This window comes from Solanum lycopersicum, chromosome 3 (genome assembly GCF_036512215.1).
Source record: "Solanum lycopersicum chromosome 3, SLM_r2.1".
NCBI lineage: Eukaryota > Viridiplantae > Streptophyta > Magnoliopsida > Solanales > Solanaceae > Solanum > Solanum lycopersicum.
In genome coordinates this window covers 4,312,220-4,338,049 of record NC_090802.1, presented here as the reverse complement: position 1 = coordinate 4,338,049, position 25,830 = coordinate 4,312,220, and the positions used below count along the sequence as shown (strand labels likewise).

Here is a 25,830-nt window from a genome sequence, read left to right as displayed (position 1 = left end):
TCTAAATTTGTGGGGGGCAGAAAAGATTTGTCTTATAAATCTGATTCTATTTCACAAGAAAATTATGTCATGGCTTTTGATTTTATTTGTTGAAATTAAATCAAACATGATTTTACATATCATAGGTTTGTCATATAGAACAAAGAAAAGGATAATAAAAAAGGAATTTCCTTATTAGTAATTGGCAACAAATTCTGAGGACCAATTACGACCTTTTTAATTTGGTTTTAGCTAGTATCTATGTTCATTAATTTTGAGTGTGCATAAGTAAACATTTAAATTTATATAAAATAAAAATAAATAGACACACACGTCTTATATGACATAATACATGTAGGACGCCACATATGATATAAAATTAATATTTAAGATGTCACATAGGATCAATATGTCTATTTTTTATTCAATTTTATATATGTTGAAATGTCTACTAAAAAAACACATTTACGCTTTTGATACTTCTACTTGGGAAAAATATTACAATTGAACCCATCATCATTGTTCCATTGATCTTAGAAAAAAAAATTAAAATTATGATTAATAGAGGACAATTTAAAGCATCAACCCAACAAAGCTAGTCCAAGACCAGGTTACGAGAGTAGGGGCCAACATTGCCCTAATGGCCCATGGACCTGTGTTTGTTTTGTATATAAGAGGACGATCTCCAATATGTGAAGATCTTTTTCAATAAGTGACACAAATAATTTTAGTTGGTTAGCTATCTTAACTTTCGATGATGATTCGTCAGGGCCGGCTCTGTACTTTAAAAAAGGAAAACTTTCATATATAGTCACTAAAAAATAATTTAATTACTCTCCGTATCTATAGTTTGATAATTACAATTCATAACTACATGTTATAGGGAGGAGAAAGGCGAGCCAGACTTGGGATAGAGAGGAAAGAGGCGAGAGAGAGCAAGGAGTGGAGAGAGGTGAATTATATATGTATATTAGTTGGAGAGGGGTGAATTGTATACGTATATTGGTTAAATAATTGTATATTATACATGTGTATTTGTATAGGGAAAAATACTCAAATATGCTATCGAACTTTCAGAAAAGACTCATTTATGCCATTCGTTAAAAGTTTGACTCATCTATGCCATTACCGTTCAAGAAAAGACTCATTTATGCCATTATTTTTTAATAGTGATTTTGCAAAACCATTTTTGACACGTGATCAATTATAATTCGGCCACGTCATCAATTTTTAAAATAAAAAAAATGTAACTAATGGCATAAATGAGCCTTTTCTGGAAGTTCAATGGTATATTTATGTCTTTTTCCATTTGTATATATAGCAAGCGAAATTGAGAGAGAGAGAGAGAGAGAGGGGAGAGAGTCGAAAATTTGTTTCTTACATGGCTAAGGCCTCATTTGTTTGCACTTAATGGAGGTCTGAATCTTAATAATTCAGATTCAGCCTATTAACTACGTTTGATTTTTAAGTCTGAATCTGAATCATTCAGATTCAACTCATTAAGTTCATTTGTTTTATTTTTTAAAAAGTCTCTTAATGGGTCTGAAGAGGTATGGATGAATCAGATATGTAGGAGATTCATTCAGACTCATATAATAAGTTATCAAATAATATAGGGAAAATTGTATATAATAGCAAACTAATAACCTAAATTAAATGGAATAGCTAGGGTTTGATTTAATTGTGCTCCATAGCAAACGTTGGCAAAAATTGCCAGGCGTCTCTCTCCCAGAAGTCTCGCTCGCCACTCTCCCATTCTCGCCTCTCTCGCTTTATACACAGAAGTGTATAATTTATGTTTCCGTTTTGTATAAAGCGAGAATTTATTGTATATACACATGCAAAAATGTATATCTTCGTGTTATACACTTAATTATATAATTTACAAACATTTTACTTCAAATATTACAGAGAAAAAGGCCAAAGAATTATACAATTGTGAATTATACAATTGCAGTGAAATACAATTTTTTTCTAGCTTTATACAACAGAAGTGTATATATTGTGTTTCTGTTTTTGTATAAAGCGAGAAAAACATATATCTTCTTGCTATACACTTATATTTATGCAATATACATACATTTTAATTTGATTCAACTGTATGCAAAGCTAATTATACAATTGCAGCGAAATAGGCCAGCGAATTATACAATTTAGGCCAGCGAATTATACAATTTAGGAATGCGAATTATACACTTGTATATGTATAGCGAATTATACAGTTTTTATGTTTGCTATGGAGCGCAATTATGCAAAGTTTGCTATAGCATATAAATATGAATTTTTTGTTTGCTATATGTGAAAGTTGCCCAATAATAAATCATCGTTTCTCTGCTTTGAGCGTGCATTTTTATCTCATAATTAAAATCTTTCTTTCTTTATTTTCTCAATTAAACACCGTTTTTTTCTCTTGAAGTGATAAGTTTTCATAAATCTTTTCAAGTATTTTTTATATTAATAATTTTCTTATATTGTCTGTGTCAAGAACACTGTTGGTGTATAGACATTTATCAAGGTTTTTGAATGAAAATAATAATACTCCAAATCATTATTATAATAACTTTTAAAACTTTTTTTTGTCAAAAGTGATATTTTGTTTTGAAATGAAATTTTTATGATATTTTATTAATTTAATGTTAATTTCACATGATTGAAAACAAACAGTAATAATTATTTAGTGTTCAGATTTAGAGATCACATCTTAATATTTAAATGTGCGTTCTATTCAAAACACCTGAATATTAATGTAAATCTTAATATTTAAATATGTATTGCATGTTAATCTTAATAGAAATAAATGATGCCAAAGTATGTGTATACACATATTTGATACAAATAACACTAATTATGTTTATTAAATTAATAAGCGATAATTTAGATATATTTCTGACGCGAGCAATCAATCAAAATGAATTCTCTGACGTGGACATTGTGCTATTGGTAACTCTTGTTGAAAAAATGACTGTAATTAACCCAAGAAAAGTATATAGAGAAGCAAGAGAGATATTGTGATGTGAGGACGGAAGAGTGGGCGCCAATGGAGAAGCACAAGGACCCAATTCTTACCTGTCAAAAGTCGTCGTCTTTACATTTATAGGGTCCCAATTTCCAACCACCCTTTATATACCCACGCCCATGCTCCCCTCAATTCATTACCACTGTCTCGAGATCCACTCAGAATATGAACTTATGATACATGGGTAAAGCCAGCAGATGGTTACGTTCACTTCTCGGTTCTAAGAAATCGCCGTCCGAATCATCACCACCGGCGAAAGAGGGAAAGAATAGCAAATGGGGTCTCCGAAAATCTTCCAATGGAACTGGAAGAACCACTGGAGCTGAGATTGCTTATGGGAATGAAGACCCACCGGCAAGCCCTTACGCGGAAGCACTGGACGCGAACAAGCACGCTATAGCGGTTGCGGCAGCCACTGCGGCGGTTGCAGAGGCGGCACTGGCTGCCGCTCAGGCTGCGGCGGAGGTTGTCAGGCTTACAAGTGGTAAGAGGTCCACTTCGGCTTATGGAAGTAGTAACACCGAACGCCGCCGTGAATGGGCTGCCGTTAAAATTCAGTCAGAATTTCGTGCTTACCTGGTTAGTGTTTTTTTTTTTTTAATTCGATTCAATTTGTTTGTTTGATTTTAATTTGAAACTCTTTCGATAAATGAATTGAAACGCAGTAAGTATAATGTCAATACGATTTTAGTAAAATTAGTTGTTATCAAGATCGGTGGTTTGGGATGAAGAATTGAAGGAGACAACTGACAAGTTGCACAGTAACTTCGCAATCGTAACGAAATGATACCATGGGTATCAAAACTATCCACTCCTTCGTGTCTGTTAAGTCACTGTCACTTTTTTTTTTTTTTTTGAATCTTCCATTAATTAATTTTTTGACTTTGTATCCTCTTCACTTCTCTTGTAGCATCAATAGTTGTTCTTTTTTTCATTTTTTTAGCTAAATCTGTATAAAAGATTGCTTCTTTTTTGCTTTTTTGGCAGTATCAGCAAAGAAACACTGTTCATTTTAAGGTTTAAAAAAGAAGTTAAACTTGTGTTTTTGACAAACCTCATTTTCCTACCTACCTAGATCCAAATCAATAATTAAAACAAGGAGGGGGGGGGGGGGGGGGGGGCATAGCATACTAGAGAGTTGGTTTGTCTAATGTCTTAGTGAACTTTAAGTAATGGACTAGGTGAAGTGACTTGTCTTTCTCTACTATAATGGAGTGAGATTTTTTTTCTTCTTATGTTAAGTGGTGTCAAGATTGAGGAAAAGGACATGCCAACCACCCTGTTTCACTCCAGTTAACTTAACAAAACAGCTCATTCGTGTCCATACTAATATTATGATTCTCATTAATGGTGATGAATATAGTTACAAGTCTATAATCTTGTTTCCAGGGAGAAATATATTGAGAAAAGTCGACAATTTTAGATTAATGGGGGGTCATGGTACCACAGCGCTTTGTGATTTTGGGTGCAGGTTTAATATAAGTAGATGTTTTTTCAACAAATTTTAGTTGTATATGTAGAGTCGGATAGGAGGACAATAAGTCTACCTTCAGCTGGTGCCGACAGTATAGATCTGCAATAGGTGCTAATTGAACACTTAAAAGGTTCAAAATTAAGCTGCCTACAGACCTCACTAGATAATACCTACTAGATAAAATTAATATAACTCATAGACATGATTCAAGAAGAGGATCGAGCACATTACTGCTGTTTTTTCTGTTTGCTCCTTTTATCTCCATTGTGCTTTGTATTCAACTACAAAGAATTATTGCTTTATCTAGTGCTCAAATATTATATCAATTTTAGACTCGGGCAACCCACCCTGAGGTATGGGATCAGATAAAACTGCAATATCTCTTTGGGTAATACAGAATTTTGATTCAAGAACTAGGCACCGGATGCTACTGGTTAATTGTGATGGCTAAGATGGATTGACATTTTTGTTCTGTGGGGCATGTTGTAGGCTAGAAGGGCACTGAGGGCACTAAAGGGATTAGTGAAGCTGCAAGCACTAGTCAGAGGTCGTATAGTGAGGAAACAAAGTGCAGATATGCTCCGACGTATGCAAGCCATGGCTCGAATTCAGGCTCGAGCTTCTGCCAACCGGAATGTAACTTCAGATCCCTCTCATTCCAGCATCAGAGCTTCACGATTTGAGCATCCTGTAAGTATTATGTTTTAGAGATGAGCCATAGACAGCCTTGTCTAAACATACTGTAGTCTTGACCTCATGATTTCAGTAAAAGCTAGGATCTTTTGAATGTTCTTTTGTCAACAAACTATTGTTAATCTACTTCAACTGGTAAAATCTTCAAGTGTGCATGACTCATGCAGGAATGTTCTAAGATAAAAATGTTGCCTCAATATACTTGGTCAGAGAAACTATTGATACTAATCAATTTTGAACTTGCACATTGATTGGATTGTATGGTAACCATTTTCTATTTCACCAAAAATCTTGCAGGGCATTGCAACTCCGAGAAAATATGATCCACAGCAGTATTCATTCAATTGTAAATATCATGGGCCAAACCTGAAGGTAGCACTCAACAGTAATTTTGAATTATATTTTGTTTTCTCTTCGCAAGCTTCTCACATGATTGGACCTTGGAAGCATATTCGTTCTCAGAAATCTCGGCAGCTCCTAGAAGTAAAAGGGACCTTATTTATCCAGTAAAACTCATTTCAGTTAGATGTCCGCCAATTACAATCATGCATGCATTAATGCATCTTTTATTTTCGATATTAAATGCAGAAATCTGGTTCCAAATTGAAACTGCATGAGAGCTTTGGTCAGGATAGGTCACATTTGGCTTCACAGTATATACATCACTGGATGGAGGAATGTGCAAAAAATGGCTACGGAGATACTTCCCTGAAAAAAAATGGTGGAGATCATGATGAGAGCACTGACAAGATACTTGAGATAGACACATGGAAACCAAGTTTGCACCCCAAACCAAGTGAGAAAAAGTCTCACAATTCACGTTATTCATCTTGGAACGATAATGCTCACGGAACAAGAACTGTCAACTCTATGTCGAAACTTTTGGGGAACCATATGAAACCAAATCCTAGTATATCTTCAGGGGAAGTGTCATCTTTGAGGTCACTGACATTTTGTCAAGATACTGATCAGCCAGCTGCTTGGACTGTTGAGCGCAGCCCTGGAGTTCATTCCACGTTGTCCAGACCAGGGAGTAGCAGTAGAAGAGGTCCCTCTCCTTCGAGAAGTGATTGCTCACGAAGCTTGTTTGGGGACTACCTAGGTCACCCCAACTATATGTCTAATACAGAATCATACCTTGCGAAACTTAGGTCGCATAGTGCACCCAGGCAAAGAGTGCAGTTTGAGAAAATTGGTTCGACAAAGTATGTTGATGGACTTGTGGATGCAGATACAAATTCAGAGAAGAGTTGGAGATCACTTGGTAACTTTATGAACAAACCAAAGCCAGGATCAGGTCAATCAGACCGAGTAGGGACACCTGATCATCGCAGTGCTGTCCGTTCTAGCTCTCCCTTCGGCCCGAGACAATAGAGTGATAAGCAATTTAGTCTTGCTGTACAAATTCTAGTAGTACAAATCAACCTTGGTCTCAATATGACCTAAGGTAAGTACTTGCCAAGTTGATGACAAGACTTATGTTTGTAGAGTGAAAATAACAGGTTGCTTGGATTGTCTTCTGTTGAGTTATTAATTATTAATGTTTGATAAAATGTAGTACTACCATTCTTAAATGACTTGTAACATGCCTGATTTACACTGTTAATATGCCATTAAGAACTTTCTTTTTTTATATAAAAATAAACTAAGAAAATTTCATCAAAGAATGTCAATAATAACAGCAGCTAAGCAAAAAAGTTAGTTCATGTACAATGAACCTGTGATTACTACTAGACATCTAGATTTTTAAGTGCTTTTAAAAGGAGAAATGACATCCTCAAAACAGTGTGACAGGAATAACTATGAAGGGACCAAAAGAATTTGCATCAATCAGTGACTCTCTCTTACATGAACTATGCATTCACGAAGGGAATACCTTTTATGTTGGGCTAAAAATCTTAACTTTAAGCTGCCTTTTCAATGACATTAGACCCCAAATGACAAAAGAAAAGTAGCAATCATATGTTCCAAGAAAGTTTTCATCCCACATACTTTAATTTGTGTCCCATCGATGAAGAAAATGCCTAAAATAATATTCGTCCCATGCTTTTGAGCCAAACAGCCCCACAACATGAAGCTGATCCCAATGTTAGGAATTACTGCATTTTTTTAGTTTTTTCTTATGTTACTTGTGGATTTACCCAAGAAAATTGAAAAGCAACAAGTAGGGAAAAGAGAGAGTCCGAAATCTAAATAAGTCACAAAAATATAGAAGTGATCAAAATAAGTCATTATTTTAGTAAGTTAACTAAAATAAGCTTAGTGGAAGAAAACATTCCACTTTATCCAATTTTTCAAACGTTTTCCGTTAGTGCCATAACGTATATTTTTAATATATAACAAAAAAATTTCTTACACTTTATAAAGTGTAAATTTTTCCTACACTTTATAAAGTGGAACTTCTTTTTCCACTATACAAAGTGTAATAAATGTAAATTTTTCTTACGCTTTATAAAGTGAAACTTTTTCTTCCACTATAATAAAGTGTAAGTTTTTCTTATACTTTATAAAGTGAAACTTTTCTTACACCTTTATAAGAGGAATATTTTTCACATTTTAAGCTTTTTCAGTGTTGTCATACAATTATATAGATTTGACATATCATAAAACCGAAAAAAAAATATTACACTATATATTTTTATTTTTTATTCTGAAAAATCTTTCAATTTCTATTTAAGGACGTTTAAACATAATTGATAGCATCTACAACATAAAATCTTCTATATTTGTTCAATCTCAAAAAAAAATGTCTTCTACACCTAAAGTTAAAGTTTCAATTTATTGGGATGGCGAAATTATACATAACGAAAATACCATTTATTATAATCGTCCTCCCAAACACAATGCTAAATATCCATTTAATGTTTGATATCATAAATTTATTTCATCAATTCATAAAAGAATAGGTATAAACGATACTGATTATAATTTGATTATAATCTATAATATGATGAATCGTTGAATGACTTTTTGAGGGTTCCAAATGACTACATAGATCAAATCAAGTTAACAATACTTGAAATCTATAATAGGAAGGAGCCTAAGTCAGTTGATGTCCATCCCCAATTAGAAAAGGGAAAATTGTATAAAATAGCAAACTAATAACCTAAATTAAATGGAATAGCTAGGGTTTGATTTAATTGTGCTCCATAGCAAACATTATCTAAAAATTTGCCAGCGTCTCTCTCCCAGGAATCTCGCTCGCCTCTCTCGCTTTATACACAGAAGTGTATAATTTTGTTTCTGTTTTGTATAAAGCGAGAGAAAATTGTATATACACATGCAAAAATGTATATCTTCGTGTTATACACTTAATTATACAATTTACAAACATTTTACTTCAAAAATTGCAGAGAAAAAGGCAACGAATTATACAATTGCGAATTATACAATTGCAGTGAAATACAATTTTCTCTAGCTTTATACAATAGAAGTGTATATATTATGTTTCTGTTTTTGTATAAAGCGAGAAAAACATATATCTTCTTGCTATACACTTATAATTATGCAATATACATACATTTTAATTCGATTCAACTATATGCAAAGCAAATTATATAATTGCAGCGAAATAGGCCAGCGAATTATACAATTTAGGCCAGCGAATTATACACTTGTATATGTATAGCGAATTATACAGTTTTAATGTTTGCTATGGAGCGTAATTATGCAAAGTTTGCTATATTATACAAATATGAATTTTTTGTTTGCTATATGTGAAAGTTGCCCATTAGAAAATCGTAATAGCATTGATGGATTTCCGATAACTCAATCTACTGATTTTCCTAACACGACCCATTATCAAAATACTCTTATCGGCCGATATGATTTTGATTTAAACGAAACTATCAATGAAAGTGACCGGTAATGCTCAATAGTTATATTTCGATTATTATTTGTTGATTTTGTCAATTATTTATTAATTTATATGATTTATTATTCTTATTCTTATATATTTTGTAGCGGTTTACCTCAACAAGATAGAAATATTGCTCTAAGTTATGGACTACATAATTATTTTGATCAGTCATCACACTTTGAAATTGACTAGATAGGAATATATAAAGTTAGGGGTGGGCATAAACACCGAAAAACCGAAATACCGAACTGAACCGAATTTTTTTAGAATTTCGGTTTCGGTATTTCGGTTTTCGGTTCGGTATTCGGTTTTAATTTTTATATTTTTCGATATTTCGATTCGGTTTTCGGTGTATATTATTTAAAATTCGATATTTCGGTTTAAACCGAAATATTATGCTATAATTTAATAATTTATAAATTATATTATATTAATTAATAATTATTAATATTAAATATTTTTTTTAAAAAAAAAATAAAAACCCTATACCCTACTCTTTCTCTTTCTATCAGATTTTTTCTCCTTTCAAATTTCAATTCACTCCTCATCTTCTTCCTCTTATTTTCTCCTCTTCCTCTTCTACTCCAACCACTCTTCAGCTCCAACCACTCTTGTCTTCAGCAGCACCGCCAGGCGCCAGGCGCCATCCACAACAAGGGAAGCAGCAGCCAGCCGCCGCCCGCCAGCAGCACAGCAGCAACCAGCCGCCAGCCGCGACAGCACTCAGCAGCAGCCAGCCGCCGGACGTGCAGCAGTCAGCCGCCGGACGTGCAGCAGTCAGCCGCCGGACGTGCAGGTATGTTTTTAGGTTTTTTAATTTTTTTTCTTGATTTTTTCATGTTTTTTCGTTCTGATTTTGTAATTTTGTTTGTGACTAGACACTGGTTATTGGGAATTTAAATTTATTGTGTTTTTTTTTTTTTTTAATATATATATATTGTAAAGTTAAAATTTTAAAAAGCCCACTAAACAGGCTCATTAAAAAACCGAATCGAATTTTTAAAAACCAAACCGAATTAACAAAAATCGAACCGAACCGAAATATTTCGGTTCGGTGTTCGGTACGCAATTTACAAAAACCGAAAGTAAAGAAAGAAAGGAAAAAAAGATCTCGTGCTTGGGATCGTTTTACTCGTAAAACTGATTCAGATGAAAATGATAAGGGTGTTCGTAACTATCGTAAGCAAAAGTATTTTGCTGACACAAAAGGACGTGGCATGCAATGTTTGGTCATATACCCAAAAGCAAGAAGAAGTCCATTATAAAAAAAAATGCAAGAAGATGCCTTATAATAACTATATTAAGCAATCAAAATTAGCATTTCAACCAGTGATAGGGGGTATTAAGGGTGTTGTAGCTGATGTTCCATGGAAATTTGATCAGGAAGGGTGTAGGAAGGCTTTGTGTCATATTACAATTCTTGATGAACTTCCTTTATGGTTTTAAACAATTTATGGACGTAGCACAACCTTGTTTCCGCATTCCTTCTTGTGACTCGTGATTGTTTTGATCTTTTTTATGAAGAAAAACATAATATGATGGTCGTTGTTAAGGAAACACAACAAAGGGTCATTACTTGGACTCGTGATCGTTTTGATCTTTAATCACTGATACTTGGACTTTCATACAAAGAATCAATTATATGGTCATTTCTGCTCATTGGATTGATAAAAAATGGACTTTGCATAAAATACTTCTCAACTTTTGTCCAATCTCTAGTCATAGAGGTGAAGATCTTTCGCATAGTCTATTAATAAGTGTTACATGAGTGGGGATTGCATTGTATTTTCACTGTTGCAATTGGTAATGCTAGTTCAAATAGTGTGGCAACAAACTGAGTTGTCTAAGCAATTAACTAAGTGGGGGACCAACCTAATGGATGGTAGTCCAGATAAGTCTCTTCCCAAGCTCGTAGAACATACAAAAATTTGAAGTAGCTGATTCTGTAACGTTTTAATTCAATGATGCCTTGAAATACTCGCTAGAATTTATCCTATCAATAGCTAGAACTGGTAGCAACCTAATAACTAATTAGGAAAATGTATTGAAAGAAAAAATGTTTATGGTGAAAGCTCCACAAACAAATGTATAATCACTGCTGATGGTTCAAAGTAGACGAACCTTTATAACATTTTGATTCATAACTGTTACTTGTCATTCAGTTGAATAAAGTAATTACTGTAAACTTACTTGTTCTTCCATAAGACGAATGTTGGCCTGAGGATAGAGGGACAAATTTTCAGGTGCATATAGAATATAGAAGAAAGCCTCAGTTTTTCCAGAACAGTTTCATAAGAACAATTTTAATCGCAATTCACATGTCTCAGTTAAACTTCCTTAAGAAGAATGTTAGCCTGAGAAAATCATTGGCAAGTGGTGATTTTGTGGAACTCTCTCCTGCTTTGAGTTCTAGAAAAATCAGAACTAATTGTACTCGTTCGTTAATTTGATGGTTTACTTATTAGCTTGAGATCGTTTTCCTAAACTCAGAATTCATAATTCCCAAATCCTGGCTCCACCTCTTTTATGGATAGATCACTCACTGAGATCCATTGTTCTGTTATGAAATCATTAGGAGATAAACTACAGAACAATTTAACTTTCTGGGCTATTAGATTCTGTTTTATTCTTATTTGGGTACTCATTTTCTTTGGAACTTTATTTGAAAGCTTTTAGTATAATGACTGGTAATATCTAAATTCATTAGAACTAAAATGAAAATGGAGCAAGATAGTTGCACAAGAGATACATGTGATGTTGCAGTGCAACAAAAGTTGTTTATTTAAAGCAAACTATTAGTACTTACTTTGTCCCGTATTATGTGAAGGTGTTACTGGTTGGGAGTAAAATAATCTTTCTTCTTGGAAGAAAAATAAGAAGCATAAATAGGCACCGAAAGCCAGATCCGTGTTTATGATTAGAGCCACGGGTGACTGTATCAAAAGCAAACTGAGCAAAGGCAACTGATACCGAGAGGATGGAGAATACAGAGAGCGTATTGCCACAAGTCTGCAAAATCATTCACATACCTGAAAAGCCATCCTTTCTTCCTCACCTCCAACCCACGGTTAACATGTTTGCTTCTGTCATTGAACCCAAAGATGCCAATACTCTAGTCAGGAAGTTAAATAAGATTGCACCACTGGAAAATTTGCAACATGTGAAGCGTGTGCAGAGGAAAAGCATTGATGGGGGGAAACCTCAATTATCTCTGCTTTTATGTATGATTGTTGGAAATGATGGTGGAGATGATTGCATGCCATACGAGATTCTTGAACTTGTTAAATCATACCAGTTGAGTACTTTCATCACAAAAGTTTGCAAATATGCTGCAACATCAAAAGAAGAATGGGATGAACAATGCAAGCTCTGGCCTACTTCGTATCATCCACCAACCTACAACATCAGTGGCATTACTGGATTTAGTGAAGAGGAGTCACAATCAGTTTTCAGCTTCATGAGACACACCATTAATTTGGCAACATCTTCTATTGGTCAGGTGGTCAATGCTGCTGTTATTGTAGATCCTTCAACTAAGCAGGTCATTGCAAGTGCTTGTGATCAGGTAATATCCTCAGCCAGTCTTGCAAATGGGGTCAGCAAGGAAGGTAGCTGCTCGAACTATCTAGAAAACCTCAAAGCCTCTAATTTGGACCAGCAAACGTCACTTTTGGATGGTTCAATTAGTGAATTTAAACCTATAACTAACAATGTTGCTTGTGTACATCCTTGGCAATGGGCACTGCGAAGCTCTGGTTGCTGGCATCCTTTGCGGCATGCGGCTATTGTTGCCATTGAATATTCTGCTGCCAGGGATCTACAACTTTTTCCTGATCACAAAGCTCTATCTCCTTTGAAAAGACAGAAGATCGAGGAGTCTGGCTTCCATAGCAATGGCCATAGTTATCAATCGCTCAGACCTTATCTATGTACTGGATATGACATTTATCTGGCCTGGGAACCATGTGCAATGTGCGCAATGGCGCTTGTACATCAAAGAGTTAGACGGATATTTTTTTCTTCCCCAAATTCCATTGCTGGTGCACTAGGAAGTGTTCACAGATTGCAAGGGGAGCGGAGCTTAAATCACCATTATGCTGTTTTCAGGGTCGTTCTGCCTGAGGAGGTGTTCAGGAATAAAGTAGTAGATGGAAAGGCTTCTGGAAGTGGTTGAAACAAACACTAATCAGCTTTTGGGGGAGGTTAGGTCTTATGACACTTTAACTAAGATAAATGTTAATGTGCATAGTTATTCATGACATATACACTTGATCTCCCTTCTTATGTATGTAAGTATGGTTGCTACTGTGTCGATGCAATGATCTGTTCCCTTGTGGTTGATAAAAAAGGTTCTTTGACTATAATTTTCTCAAGCTCTTTTAAACATGTGTAAAATTTTATTTTGAAGATTCCATACATGAATTCATAATCAACATCAAGTGTTTGATTCTCGTACTCCGAACCCCTTCACATAAATTGGGACAAAGGGAGTAACAAATAGTAATTCATATTTATGTGGTTATCATATTACAAATACAATTCATATTTTACCTTAGGAATTTATATTCGAAGAACTGCTGAAGGTAGATATGAATATTTACATGGAGAATAGTGAAGGAAAAATGGAGTCGTGACTATGAAATGTATTACGTGTTGAATCTTCCAGCTTCTTTTTCCTTGTTCTTTTATTTGTTTTTAGCTTTTCCATCTTCAGAAGAAGGATTTGGTAGTATGGTGATGCACTCACTAGATCTCTGAAGTAGATGGATCACCTCATACTACCTCCTTTGGGGCATCTGACTTGAAAAATGATTGCAATGTTTCTGAAACGAGTTCATAATAATTATAAGAATTTTATTGATTCCATAGTATTTATTCTTTAACATCGTTTCATTTCTTTTCTCTTTCAGTCTTTAAAAATTAAAGATGAATGACAAGTGACATGTTACCAACGATTCAACAACCAAGAATGGTTCTTATATGTGGATTATCCTGAGGGGGAAATTACTGTCAGCACCAACCAAGAGATTGAAGTCACAAAAGAGAAGAAACTGTTCCGATGAATCAAAATTTGGTTCACCAATACTTATCCATGTTTAGCAAGATAAGCCGAGCTGAGTACGATATCCCACAATATTTCCAGATTGGAGTTTGAATCGAATACATATGGAATTTTTCAATATCAAGATTTGGGAACAGATTTGGGTAGTGCATTTGATTAAAATTTATGTAACCATTAAATTACTCTGAAGAATTTTTCATCTGAAGTTTCTGATGGTCCCGAAGTGGGTGATTTTAACGTTCATATAAATATTCCACCTGTGCAACAATATGAAGGCCAGATTTGCTGGTAGAAAACCAGCTTCAGAGAGCCAAGAAAAGAAGATTGTGGAAGGACAATAACATTGTCAAGCACATTTTGGTAACTTTTTTCTTTTACTGGATTTTTAAATGGATTTTGTTTGAACTAGCTGTGGAAACAACATCTTGCAGAAATGCAGGGTCTGGCCCTTGTGGTATGTATGATAGACCCTTGTGGTTTGACCCTTCTCTGGACCCTGCACATAGCAACAGCTTAGTGCACCGGGCTGCCCTTTTTTAGGTCACATAGTGCACCCAACCAAAGAGTGCAGTTTGAGAAAATCGGTTCGACAAAGTATGCTGATGGACTTGTGGATGCAGACACAAATTCAGAGAAGAGTTGGAGATCTCTTGGTAACTTCAGGTATAAAGCAAAACCAGGATCAGGTCAATCAGACAGTAGGGAGACCTGATCATCGCAGTTCTGTCCGTTCCAGCTCTCCCTTTGGCCAGAGACAACAGAGAAATGCTTCTTCTAGTAGTAAAAATCAACCTTGCTCTCAATGTGACCTAAGTCAAGTACTTGCTAAGTTGATGACAAGACTTGTGTTTGTAGAGTGAAAATAACAGGTTGCTTGGATTGTCTTCTCTTGAGTTATTAAATTTTGCTTGTAACAATGTTAAAGTTATTAATTGTTGCCTGTGCCAATGTTTGATAAAATGTAGCACTACCAATTATACCATCACTTGAGAGTTGAGGATTACTTGTAACATGCAATTTTTTACTTTGAATTCATTAGTTTCTGTGGAAACTTTTACTATCATTCAATGTGCATTCTGCTGTGAGTCAATGTGGAGCAATCTTTAAGTGTTATTCACATCATACTTGTCATTAAAGGAAGTCTTTGTTTAGTTTCCCTTTGGACAACTATATTAAAAACAACATACGAACTGTTCCTGTAAGGTTGCTCTTTTTTATTAGAGTGAAGATGCGTGCTTGTTCTTCAGCATCACTTTCCAAACACCAATTTGTCACGAGACGCTGTAAAAAAGAAAAAGAAAAACATAGATCAGACGTTGTACTGAAACTATATACCACCAAAGGTTGTGGTGAATGGTTGGATTCTCACAACCCTTAACCAGATGTCTTTGTAAGAAAAAGAAAAAAAAAGGAAGTGTAAAGTATTTGGTGACAAGAAACTCATTGTAATCTTACAATTCACAATCAGTGTTAGGTTCAATGGTGAAACCAAGAGAAACACCACAGAAACCAGGCAGAGTGGCAATGGCAGTAGCATTTGGGTTGTAAGTAGTAATAAGCTCCATCATGCATCTACAGACAGACTGGCGGGTCTGAACGCCAGTGGAGCTAGCTACAGTACTTAGGGTAGTCATAGCAATGCAACATGGTGCACCAGGTACCGGATCTGGTGTGCCATAGTTCACGAAGCTGGCACATGCCGATACCAGTGCTGTCACTGTGCTGCATTCATCTTCAGCTCCAGCTTCATGAATTACTAAAGCAACCCCCAAAACCACCACCATCCAAAACACAGATTTCATCTCAGCAGAGTTGTACTTTCATCTCTTCTACTGGTGTTCAAATAAATATTAGGGTGATTATGTTGCCAAATTCATCAAGGTTGCATGACAGAGTTGTCAGGTCCATCATGCATCCAACACTAGACACTTATGTAAGTTGATATAGTCCTGTTGCCTGAGTACCTTATTAGTATCTCTTTTGTCTTTGTTTTTCCATCTCAGCAACAAATATAACAAAAAGAAGGCAAATATGTTGAAAAGCCAAGGGCTAAATCACCAACAGAAATTATATACTAAGAATCATTTGTTTCACAAGGGGAAAACAGTAAATGAATAAAGACAAACTAAATGTAGATATCTAGTGGTAAAAACTAAAAAGAAGACAACATGCTAAAAAAAACACAAATGATTTAACTACTGCTTTACAGGCCAAATTATGCAAGCATCTCTAGTTAATTTCCATCACATTTCCATCTAGAGGTTGGAACACAGCTGAGGTAGTGACACCAATGGCAGTGATCATATCCATTAACCCCTCGGAACAGCAACACCAGTCCGATGGTAAACCTGCAATTTTAAGCACAAATGGATAATCTGGTCAGGGTGCATTGCGATTTTCTTTCATATGAAACAAAAAAAAAAGACAAATATCTATACATGCTTAGTCGTGTATGTACTCATACTAAAACTTTTAGAGCCAAAGTTGTGTCTTATACTAACCCTGCTACTAGCAGAACAAGAGAAACAAGCCCCAGTCCATATTGGTAAGCCTTGTATTTGGAATTCACACGAACACCAGCTGGAAGATTGCGACGTTGCATCCACCCTAGTTGAGGGCGTGGAAGCAGAACAAAGCCAAGGAGAAATCCAGTCAAGAATCCACCAATGTGAGCAAAATTATCCACATGAGGCAAGATTCCAACTCCTAGATTGATGGCAACTATCACCAAAAGCGTCAAGAGTGCACAAACCTATGGGAAGTATCAACATGACAATAAGTATACATATATAGTGCATTGTCCTGACTCCATCCTATAGTTTCTAATGGAAACACTATCTGAACCTTTCTTTCAATTAAAAATGGAAAATTGGACACTGTAACAATTGTTTTGGAATCCATTGAGTGGCATTATCACCTTGTTAGTGTAAATTGACCAATTCGTAATAAGCTCTGAAAGCATAGCTCCAAGTAGGCCAAATAGTGCCCCTGAAGCACCAACAGAGATGTTCCTCTGGATAAACAAAGAAGATAGTATGCTCCCGCCAATGCCAGACAACAAGTATATAATTCCAATGCGCACTACAAATCAAAAGATGACTTTAACTAAGTACATAATTGCATTTCAAGTCCAACATTAGGAAGACCATTACATATAACATACCAAAGCCACATTGCTGTTCAAGGCGTATGCCAATAATTACAAGACTCAACATATTCGCGATCAGATGAATAACACCGGCATGTAACCAGATACACGTGACAAGCCTCCATCCTTGATGTTGATGGACCACTTTCTTCCATTCAAGACCACCCAGCCTCTCCAACCTTCAGCAATAACAAAATGCATAATTTACCAGAAGACATTCTTGGATCCTAAAATACGAGTACTTATAAACGTTGTATATTTGATATTTCATAAGCCAAAAAAAGGAAAAACAATCACTTTCGAATACACCAACTCAAGAAACCACAATTACCATATATGTGGACAGTTATTAAACCTTAAATAGCTAGACAACAATTGATGCCTTGTCAAAGTTTGCCATATTAAAAGGTTAAGAAGTCTTTGCATGCACCAATTTGAGGCATACATATACATGAGTAGGACAGGCATTCGAATAGGAAACTTTCAAGTAGTGACTCCCACCAAGAGACACAAATTGGAGCAAGGTCCCCATAATAAATCTATTCAACAACTGTACAAGACTAGAAGTTTCTATCCTCAGTACCACTTATAGCTTTCTCCGGTGAAGATAAACGGAACTGCGGTTTACAATATGGCTGTAAAATCTCTAAATCTTCTATGTGCAAAACATAGGGATAGGTAAACACAGTCACCAAAACAATTAAACGCTGGAAATAATTATCAAACCCCATACGTTTATTGCTGACTAGTTTGGGTATATCGGTGAAATCTTTGTGCTCAATGTCAAAACAAGTAGATATAACTAATCGTAGCAATCAAACAGAAAGACAAAAGTTGAAAAAGGGCCACGTAGAGTAAACTGGCGTAAAACAGTAGTAATCTGCTTACTAGTCACCTCAAACAGCAAAAGGAAAAAAAAGAACAAATTTCACATCTCAACCGACACTTTTTGGCCACTAAACAAGAAACAGTAACTGAAAAGGAAATCCAATAAGCAAACCAAATATAACTAATTGTACCTCCTATACTTCAAATTTCTTTAACAGAAACAAGCATCAACCATAAAGACTCAACCTTTAACCCAAAAAACGACTCAAATCATTTCAAGAACACAAAATTACAACATGGGGTATCTAAAAAATTCAAACTTACGTTGAAGAAGAAGGTCCAAACAGAGGATTTTCCCTCAAGGGCTGAAAAGAAAACCTTCCAAGAAACCTAGCTACGCACCCCTGATTACTTTTCGTACAATTGTTGAAATACATGACAATAACAAACATAACAACATTAGCCACCACAAACAAAGGAATCAACCAAGAAATCCACGGCGTATCTGTGTCTTCGACAGCATAGGAAGAAGCATGATTGCTTCCCCTGTTTTTTTCTCCTCTGCTTTCTATATCTCCTCCTCTCATATCTCTCTTCTGTAAAACAATAACAACTCTGTTTCTTCAAATTTTAACTCAAAAAACAGAGACTTTAAGTAATATAAGAAGGGGGTTTAATGGGGGGGAAGGAACGTGGGAATGTGTGTAGAGAGAGAAACAGGGGAGTTGTTATTTTAGTTTGTGCTGATGATTGATCGTGGGATAATGGGATTAGTGCGTTTTAGTTTTGTGGTTTTTGTTAATTACTTGTAATTAATGGGTGGATTATGAGAAATTATAGGATATGAAAGAACAAACTAAACTTTATTCAAGATTTTATGGAACCGGTAAGATATGCTCTTTTTGGCCTCTTCACTACTATTCTATTATTGGAAATATTTGTCGGTTACACTATTAGGATAAGTTATTGTTATTGGGGTAAAATAACGATGATAATATAATTTTATCTCGATATAAAATAATAATAATAATATCGTTTAATATATTATTATCAAATATTCATTAAAAACTAAATATCGGATCTTCATTATATAAGTTGTTATCAAATTTGAGAGGGACGGTTGGTAAAAAAGTCCATGAAATATTTGTACTTCAATCATTTTAATTTATTTATTTTATTTTAATTTTATATCGAGTTTAAGATAATAACCTTTCATTATATAAGTGGTTATCAAATTTGAGAGGGACGATTGATGAAGAAACGTATGAAATATTAGTACTTTAGTCATTTTAATTTATTTATTTAATATTAATTTATATCGAATTTAAGATAATAATGATGGTCGGCTAAAATGATCTTTCATCTTTTGATCTTCAAACTATGCAAAATTAAAATTAAAAAAAAGATTGTTTAAAGAAATAAATTAATATTTTATTTAACAAAGTTATAAAATAGATTTAGAGAAAAATAGAACAAGCAAGTTAAAATAAAAGAGTAAAAATTAGTGTAGTGCATGAAAAACTTCGAACAAAGTGCGAAATTAGAATAACGAATTGATAAATTCTAGATTATTTTTTAAAAATTAATTTTTTTTATTGAATTCCGTTAAAGTCGTAATTAGCCCTTTGAACTCAAATCAAGTTACTGAGCATGTGGCTTTTCTACCATAGTACAATACAAAGTATGGGTGTGTTTTGTGGTATTAACCTGTCTGTTTTTGGGAATTATTTTTATTCATCATCAAGGTCGTTTTAGTCATTTAAATTCATATATCTCACTCCACGTGTCAGCTAGCCACCACGGTAGGTGGCATCCATGCCTCTTCCACCTTGAAGGGGAGGCTCGCAATAGTACGTTTGGGTTAAGACTCAAAGTCATTCTTGAGTTTTTACATGGGACACTAATAGTTTCTTATATTTGTGATATTGATACATCTTTTATCTCCCTAAATTTTTTTTCTATTTTTTTAATATTAATATTGTTCATAATTTTCTCTAAGGAATCTCCCATCATCCTTTTATATATTTAGTAGAAATAATAACTCTATGTGAAAGAATGCGAGAAGAAGAATACATTATTCTGTTCGGTACAAATATTACTTCAACTAAACAAAGAACGTTTTAAATATTACTAGCTATATTCTTACTAAGTTATACCTACACAACTTAAACACTTCTCTTTGCTTCCTTGCAAAGAAGTAAATATGTATAAAAGTGTGAACAAACATAGGCAGTGTAATAAGAAATTTGATATGTAGACAAGATATACTTTTATATAGGGCAACTTTCACATATAGCAAACAAAAAAAATCATATTTGTATAATATAGCAAACTTTGCATAATTGCGCTCCATAGCAAACGTAAAAACTGTATAATTCGCTATACATATAAAAGTGTATAATTCGCTAGCCTAAATTGTATAATTCGCTGGCCTAAATTGTATAATTCGCTGGCCTATTTCGCTGCAATTGTATAATTAGCTTTGCATACAGTTGAATCGAATTAAAATATATGTATATTGCATAATTATAAGTGTATAGCAAGAAGATATATGTTTTTCTCGCTTTATACAAAAACAGAAACACAATATATACACTTCTGTTGTATAAAGCTAGAAAAAATTATATTTCACTGCAATTGTATAATTCACAATTGTATAATTCTTTGGCCTTTTTCTCTGCAATATTTGAAGTAAAATGTTTGTAAATTATATAATTAAGTGTATAACACGAAGATATACATTTTTGCATGTGTATATACAATTTTCTCTCGCTTTATACAAAACAGAAACAGAAATTATACACTTCTGTGTATAAAGCAAGAGAGGCGAGAATGGGAGAGTGGCGAGCGAGACTTCTGGGAGAGAGACGCCTGGCAAAGTTTTGCCAACGTTTGCTATGGAACACAATTAAATCAAACCCTAGCTATTCCATTTAATTTAGGTTATTAGTTTGCTATTTTATACAATTTTTCCTTTTATATATATGTTTATCGCCAACATGTTATGATAATTACATGTTGGGCCCATGCGTACACGGGCTTTTGTCATCTAGTATATACACGCAAACTCATAATTGATGAATTCTGAATGATTTACTTATGCTAGCAAAGTGTTTTCTATTTCAAAATACTCCAATCGATTTCAATAGTAAATAAATATTATGAAAAAATAATTGATTTATATTTTTTCAAATTAATATATTTCAATTGATTGGCCGTAAAACTAAAAAGCAAAAAGTATGAAGTTTCGACGAATATCTTGACATGCACGTTTGATAAAAATATTAGTATATAAATAAAATGTCATAAGCTATAAAATGTTTGATAAAAATATAATCTACCAAGTCTGATTAAAAAATGATGTGCAATGTGAATTCAATATTACTGAAAGAAATGAAACTAAAAATACAACATAAGCTATAAATTCAAAACAAAAAAGTTAACATAACGCTCTTATAGCAAATTTCAATATAGCATGTATAGATATGATTTATTTTTATTTTTTTAAAAATAATAGAACGTAAGTCTATAACCTTACTTAACAATAAATTTTATTTTAATTTAAAAAATGAAATACTGATAAAATTATGCTAATGAGAAAATAAGCATGATATAAAAAAAAAGATAATACAAAAAAAAAATAGGTAGATACACGTAAGTAATGTTGAGAACAAAAAGAAAATGAAATATATTAATAAAAAATAAAAAATATACTTTTACAAATTTCAGAATAATAAAAATAATTAAAGAACTTAACATGATAGAAGTAAAAAAATTAAAATAGAAATATATATAAAAAAAATTAATTGATAATTACACCATGTAATTATCAGCAATTCGCGTGCTCTATGAATTATAGAGTGTATTTACTCCCTATCAATTACACCAATTACATGTTCATCAAGTAATTATTTGTCCAACCAAACAGGACAAACAGTGTAATTGCACCCAATTATACCAAATCCAATTACCAGAGTATCCTTCCAAACATGCCCTATAAAAGAATATATAGTATGAAACTGATATATAGTATGGTATATAAATTGATTTACTAATATATTTTGGATTAATTACGTAAATTTCACCTTTTAGTTTACTTTTTATCATTATCCCTTATAAGTTTTATAAATTTTCAAAATTTCTTATTTTCATGCATCACATTAATGTATCTCGCGCATCAAATTAGTGTATCTCGCGTATTACATTAAGGTATCTCATGTATCAAATTAGTGTATCATGTATGAAATGTTACCTGGCGCATCATATTAGTATATTTCGCGCATCAGATTAGAATATCTTGCGCATCAAATTAATGTATCATGTATAAAATGTATCTCACATATCATATTAGTGTATCTCGCACATCATATTAGTATACTCTCGCGCTTCAAATTAATGTATATCATGCATTATATTAATGTATCAACGCTTATATTATTGTATCTGTTTTGAGGAATTTTTGTAATTATAAACTTTTAACGAATAGATTGTAAATTTAACTTAAAAGTATGTGCATATATATTTTACATGGACTAGATTATTTACAATCAATGTATCTAATGATATATGGATATACACAATGGCTTATATAATCTTTTTTATATGAGGTAATATACAAACATATATTTGTGTATGGAATGGAATATATATAATATAGGGCAACTTTCACATATAGCAAACAAAAAATTCATATTTGTATAATATAGCAAACTTTGCATAATTGCGCTCCATAGCAAACATAAAAATTGTATAATTCGCTATACATATACAAGTGTATAATTCGCTGGCCTATTTCGCTGCAATTGTATAATTTGCTTTGCATATAGTTGAATCGAATTAAAATGTATGTATGTTGCATAATTATAAGTGTATAGCAAGAAGATATATGTTTTTCTCGCTTTATACAAAAACAGAAACACAATATATACACTTCTGTTGTATAAAGCTAGAGAAATTGTATTTCACTGCAATTGTATAATTCGTTGGCCTTTTTCTCTGCAATTTTTGAAGTAAAATGTTTGTAAATTGTATAATTAAGTGTATAACACGAAGATATACATTTTTGAATGTGTATATACAATTTTCTCTCGCTTTATACAAAACAGAAACAGAATTATACACTTCTGTGTATAAAGCGAGAGAGACGAGCGAGAATGGAGAGTGGCGAGCGAGATTCTTGGGAGAGAGACGCTGGCAAATTTTTAGATAATGTTTGCTATGGAGCACAATTAAATCAAACCCTAGCTATTCCATTTAATTTAGGTTATTACTTTGCTATTTTATACAATTTTCCCTATAATATATGACATACAAATTGATTTGCCGAAAGAAAATTAACTAAAAATTTATACAAACATATTTCAGTGGATAAGGTAGGTATAAAATGTGATAAACATGATTAATTGAGTGAATTCATTATGTAAATGTGATATCCGATGGATCTTTAAATGAGAGAATACGAGAAGACAAAAATATAAGAGAAACTTATCAAATGAGTGAATGAATATTGAGTTTTGTGGTTGAAAGATTTTTTATTTTTTTTTACGGTGCCTTTTATTTTTTTGTTCAAATAAAAGAATAGAGAAAACAAATACATAGGAAAAATTTAAATGAATATCAAGGAAAAATGTTATCTCCTTATTTTAAGAAAATAATTTTTACCATGTTTTTTAAGGGAAATTTATATTAATATAATATAATAAAAAAATATTTACTATTTATAGTAATAACTTCATTTTTTTATTTGATCACTTTTAATTCATTTATAATACAAGTTTAATACATATTACAAAGAACAATTTATTATTCACATATAATACAAGTTTTAATGATGGATAATACATTTATTATACATTTTAATACACTTATAATACGATGTGTCAAATTTTTATCAAACAAACACAATATATTTCAAAAAACAATTATAATCAATATATACTGCATACATAATTTACTTTTAACACATATTGAAAATTTAACATGGTATTGATATAAATGGTAATAAATAAAAATTATCACTAAAATAAGTAATTATTTATTAAAATGTAACAATTCATGTAATTTTTCCTTTTTTAACCCCTTGGTAAAAAAAACTATCATTAAAATAAATAATTATTTACCAAGAAATACACCCAATAGTTTTACGAGCCATAAAAATTTGTCGCAAATCAAAATAGAGTAATTTTCACATATAACAAACCTATAAAAATCATATTTGCATGGTATAGTTATCATTTACATAATTGCGCTTCATAGCAAATATATTTCGCTAAACATATACAAAAGAAAGCAATTGTATAATTTCACTATACATATACAACTGAAATCAGTTGTATAATCTGCTTTGGTATACATATACAAAAGATCAATTATACAATTTGTGTTTGTATAAAGTGAGAAAGAGAGAAAGACAAACGAAAATTGGACAGGGAAAGATCGTATCTGTATAAGCGTATGTGACGAAAATATATGTATTTGTATTGGAATATACAATTTTCTATAGCTTGATACAAACAGAAACACAATGTATACATTTGTGTTTGTATAAATTGAAAAAGGCGAGTGAAATCTGGGAGAATAGTGAGTGAGATATGGGAGAGAAACGAAAATATATGTATATATACAATTTTCTCTTGCTTTATACAAACACGAGCACATTTTATACATTTGCGTTTGTATAGAGAACGAGAGCGATTCAAGTGAAGTAACAATAATTTGTTGTGGATTACAATTAAATCAGACTATGACTATAACACTTAATTTAAATTAATAATAAGCTTTATGGAACCCATTTACCCAAATCAGAAATCCCTAAACACAATGAGTTAATACATTGAATCAGTGTAAAACGGAGGAGATTTCCAATAGTTCTCATGACTCCTGCGATTTTCGTATTTTATGAGAAAAAAATATTTTAACTTGTATATATCCAAACAAAATTTCTAACTTCAAATCAAATTGATTGCATTGTTGAGGTATGATTTGGCTTTTGTGGCTGGATGTAGTTGCACCAACTTAAGATACGTTGATTATGTGGTGAACTCTCTCTTTTTTAATTTTTTGATGTTGTCAAACTGTGTTAGAAAAATCAGAATTACTGATTATAATAATTTTTTCCAGAAGCAAGAAGTAACTAAATTTTATTGAACCAGTAAAAGAGATGAACAAAAATTTAATTCACAATAAAAAACTAAAATCTGTAAAATGTACCAGAATCTGGAAAAACTTTTAAATAGGAAAAAGATCAAGTCCACTGAACTCATAGTGTCTCATTAAGAAAATTATTCCCCTCTAGTATCCGAGGTTTGATTTGGAATATAACCTCCCAGGCTAAAATGATCTCAGTCACCAGAGTATAGATACCAAAAACTCTGGTGTCAGCGAACCAATCAATAGCGGAAAGTACACGAAGAAAAATTTGTGCAGAAGAAGAAAATCAGAAAATTCGTAAAGAAATATTCTGAAGAATGAATGGTATTTATAGGCAAGAAGAATAGATTCCGAAAGGTTGCAACCCTTTCAGAATCCACACGACCATTAATGAAAGTTTGCAACCTTTCAAATGGTACTGACTGTTCCTGAAAGTTGCAACCTTTCAGAACAGTCATTGAGGGAATTTTAAATAAAATGGGAAAGTTCAAATAAACAGCGGGTCGCGCGTGAATCCGAGTTGGATCGGATTTAATCAAATAAAAAATTGAAACGTTTCGGCTAAATATTTTAACTTAAAACGTCAACAACATTAATTGAAAACATTTTTGGCCTTTTAATT

General features: G+C 33.0%; 4 protein-coding genes across 4 annotated transcripts; 2 read left to right on the top strand and 2 right to left on the bottom strand.

Moving 5' to 3' along the window:
* Window positions 1-2,992: 2,992 nt before the first annotated feature.
* Window positions 2,993-6,733, top strand: LOC101268068 (SUN family protein SUN8). The gene is made up of 4 exons (NM_001366869.1): window positions 2,993-3,574; window positions 4,959-5,159; window positions 5,460-5,534; window positions 5,751-6,733. The coding sequence occupies exons 1-4, from the start codon at window positions 3,176-3,178 to the stop codon at window positions 6,534-6,536; spliced, it is 1,461 nt and encodes a 486-aa protein (NP_001353798.1). The 5' UTR covers window positions 2,993-3,175; the 3' UTR covers window positions 6,537-6,733.
* Window positions 6,734-9,513: 2,780 nt separating this feature from the next.
* LOC101264494 (tRNA-specific adenosine deaminase TAD3) lies at window positions 9,514-15,146 on the top strand. The gene is made up of 3 exons (XM_004234391.5): window positions 9,514-9,817; window positions 11,849-13,223; window positions 13,932-15,146. Exon 2 carries the CDS (start codon window positions 11,999-12,001, stop codon window positions 13,193-13,195), a length of 1,197 nt encoding a protein of 398 aa, XP_004234439.1. The 5' UTR covers window positions 9,514-9,817; window positions 11,849-11,998; the 3' UTR covers window positions 13,196-13,223; window positions 13,932-15,146.
* A 29-nt stretch (window positions 15,147-15,175) lies between these two features.
* LOC101264795 (putative non-specific lipid-transfer protein 14) lies at window positions 15,176-15,914 on the bottom strand. The gene is made up of 2 exons (XM_004234392.5): window positions 15,539-15,914; window positions 15,176-15,364 (listed from the first exon to the last, which is right to left on the bottom strand). The coding sequence occupies exons 1-2, from the start codon at window positions 15,883-15,885 to the stop codon at window positions 15,355-15,357; spliced, it is 357 nt and encodes a 118-aa protein (XP_004234440.1). The 5' UTR covers window positions 15,886-15,914; the 3' UTR covers window positions 15,176-15,354.
* A 219-nt stretch (window positions 15,915-16,133) lies between these two features.
* Window positions 16,134-18,954, bottom strand: LOC101268356 (RHOMBOID-like protein 2). Its single transcript, XM_004234320.5, has 5 exons — window positions 18,384-18,954; window positions 17,247-17,410; window positions 17,001-17,164; window positions 16,585-16,835; window positions 16,134-16,431 (listed from the first exon to the last, which is right to left on the bottom strand). Exons 1-5 carry the CDS (start codon window positions 18,644-18,646, stop codon window positions 16,317-16,319), a joined length of 957 nt encoding a protein of 318 aa, XP_004234368.1. The 5' UTR covers window positions 18,647-18,954; the 3' UTR covers window positions 16,134-16,316.
* Window positions 18,955-25,830: the final 6,876 nt, after the last annotated feature.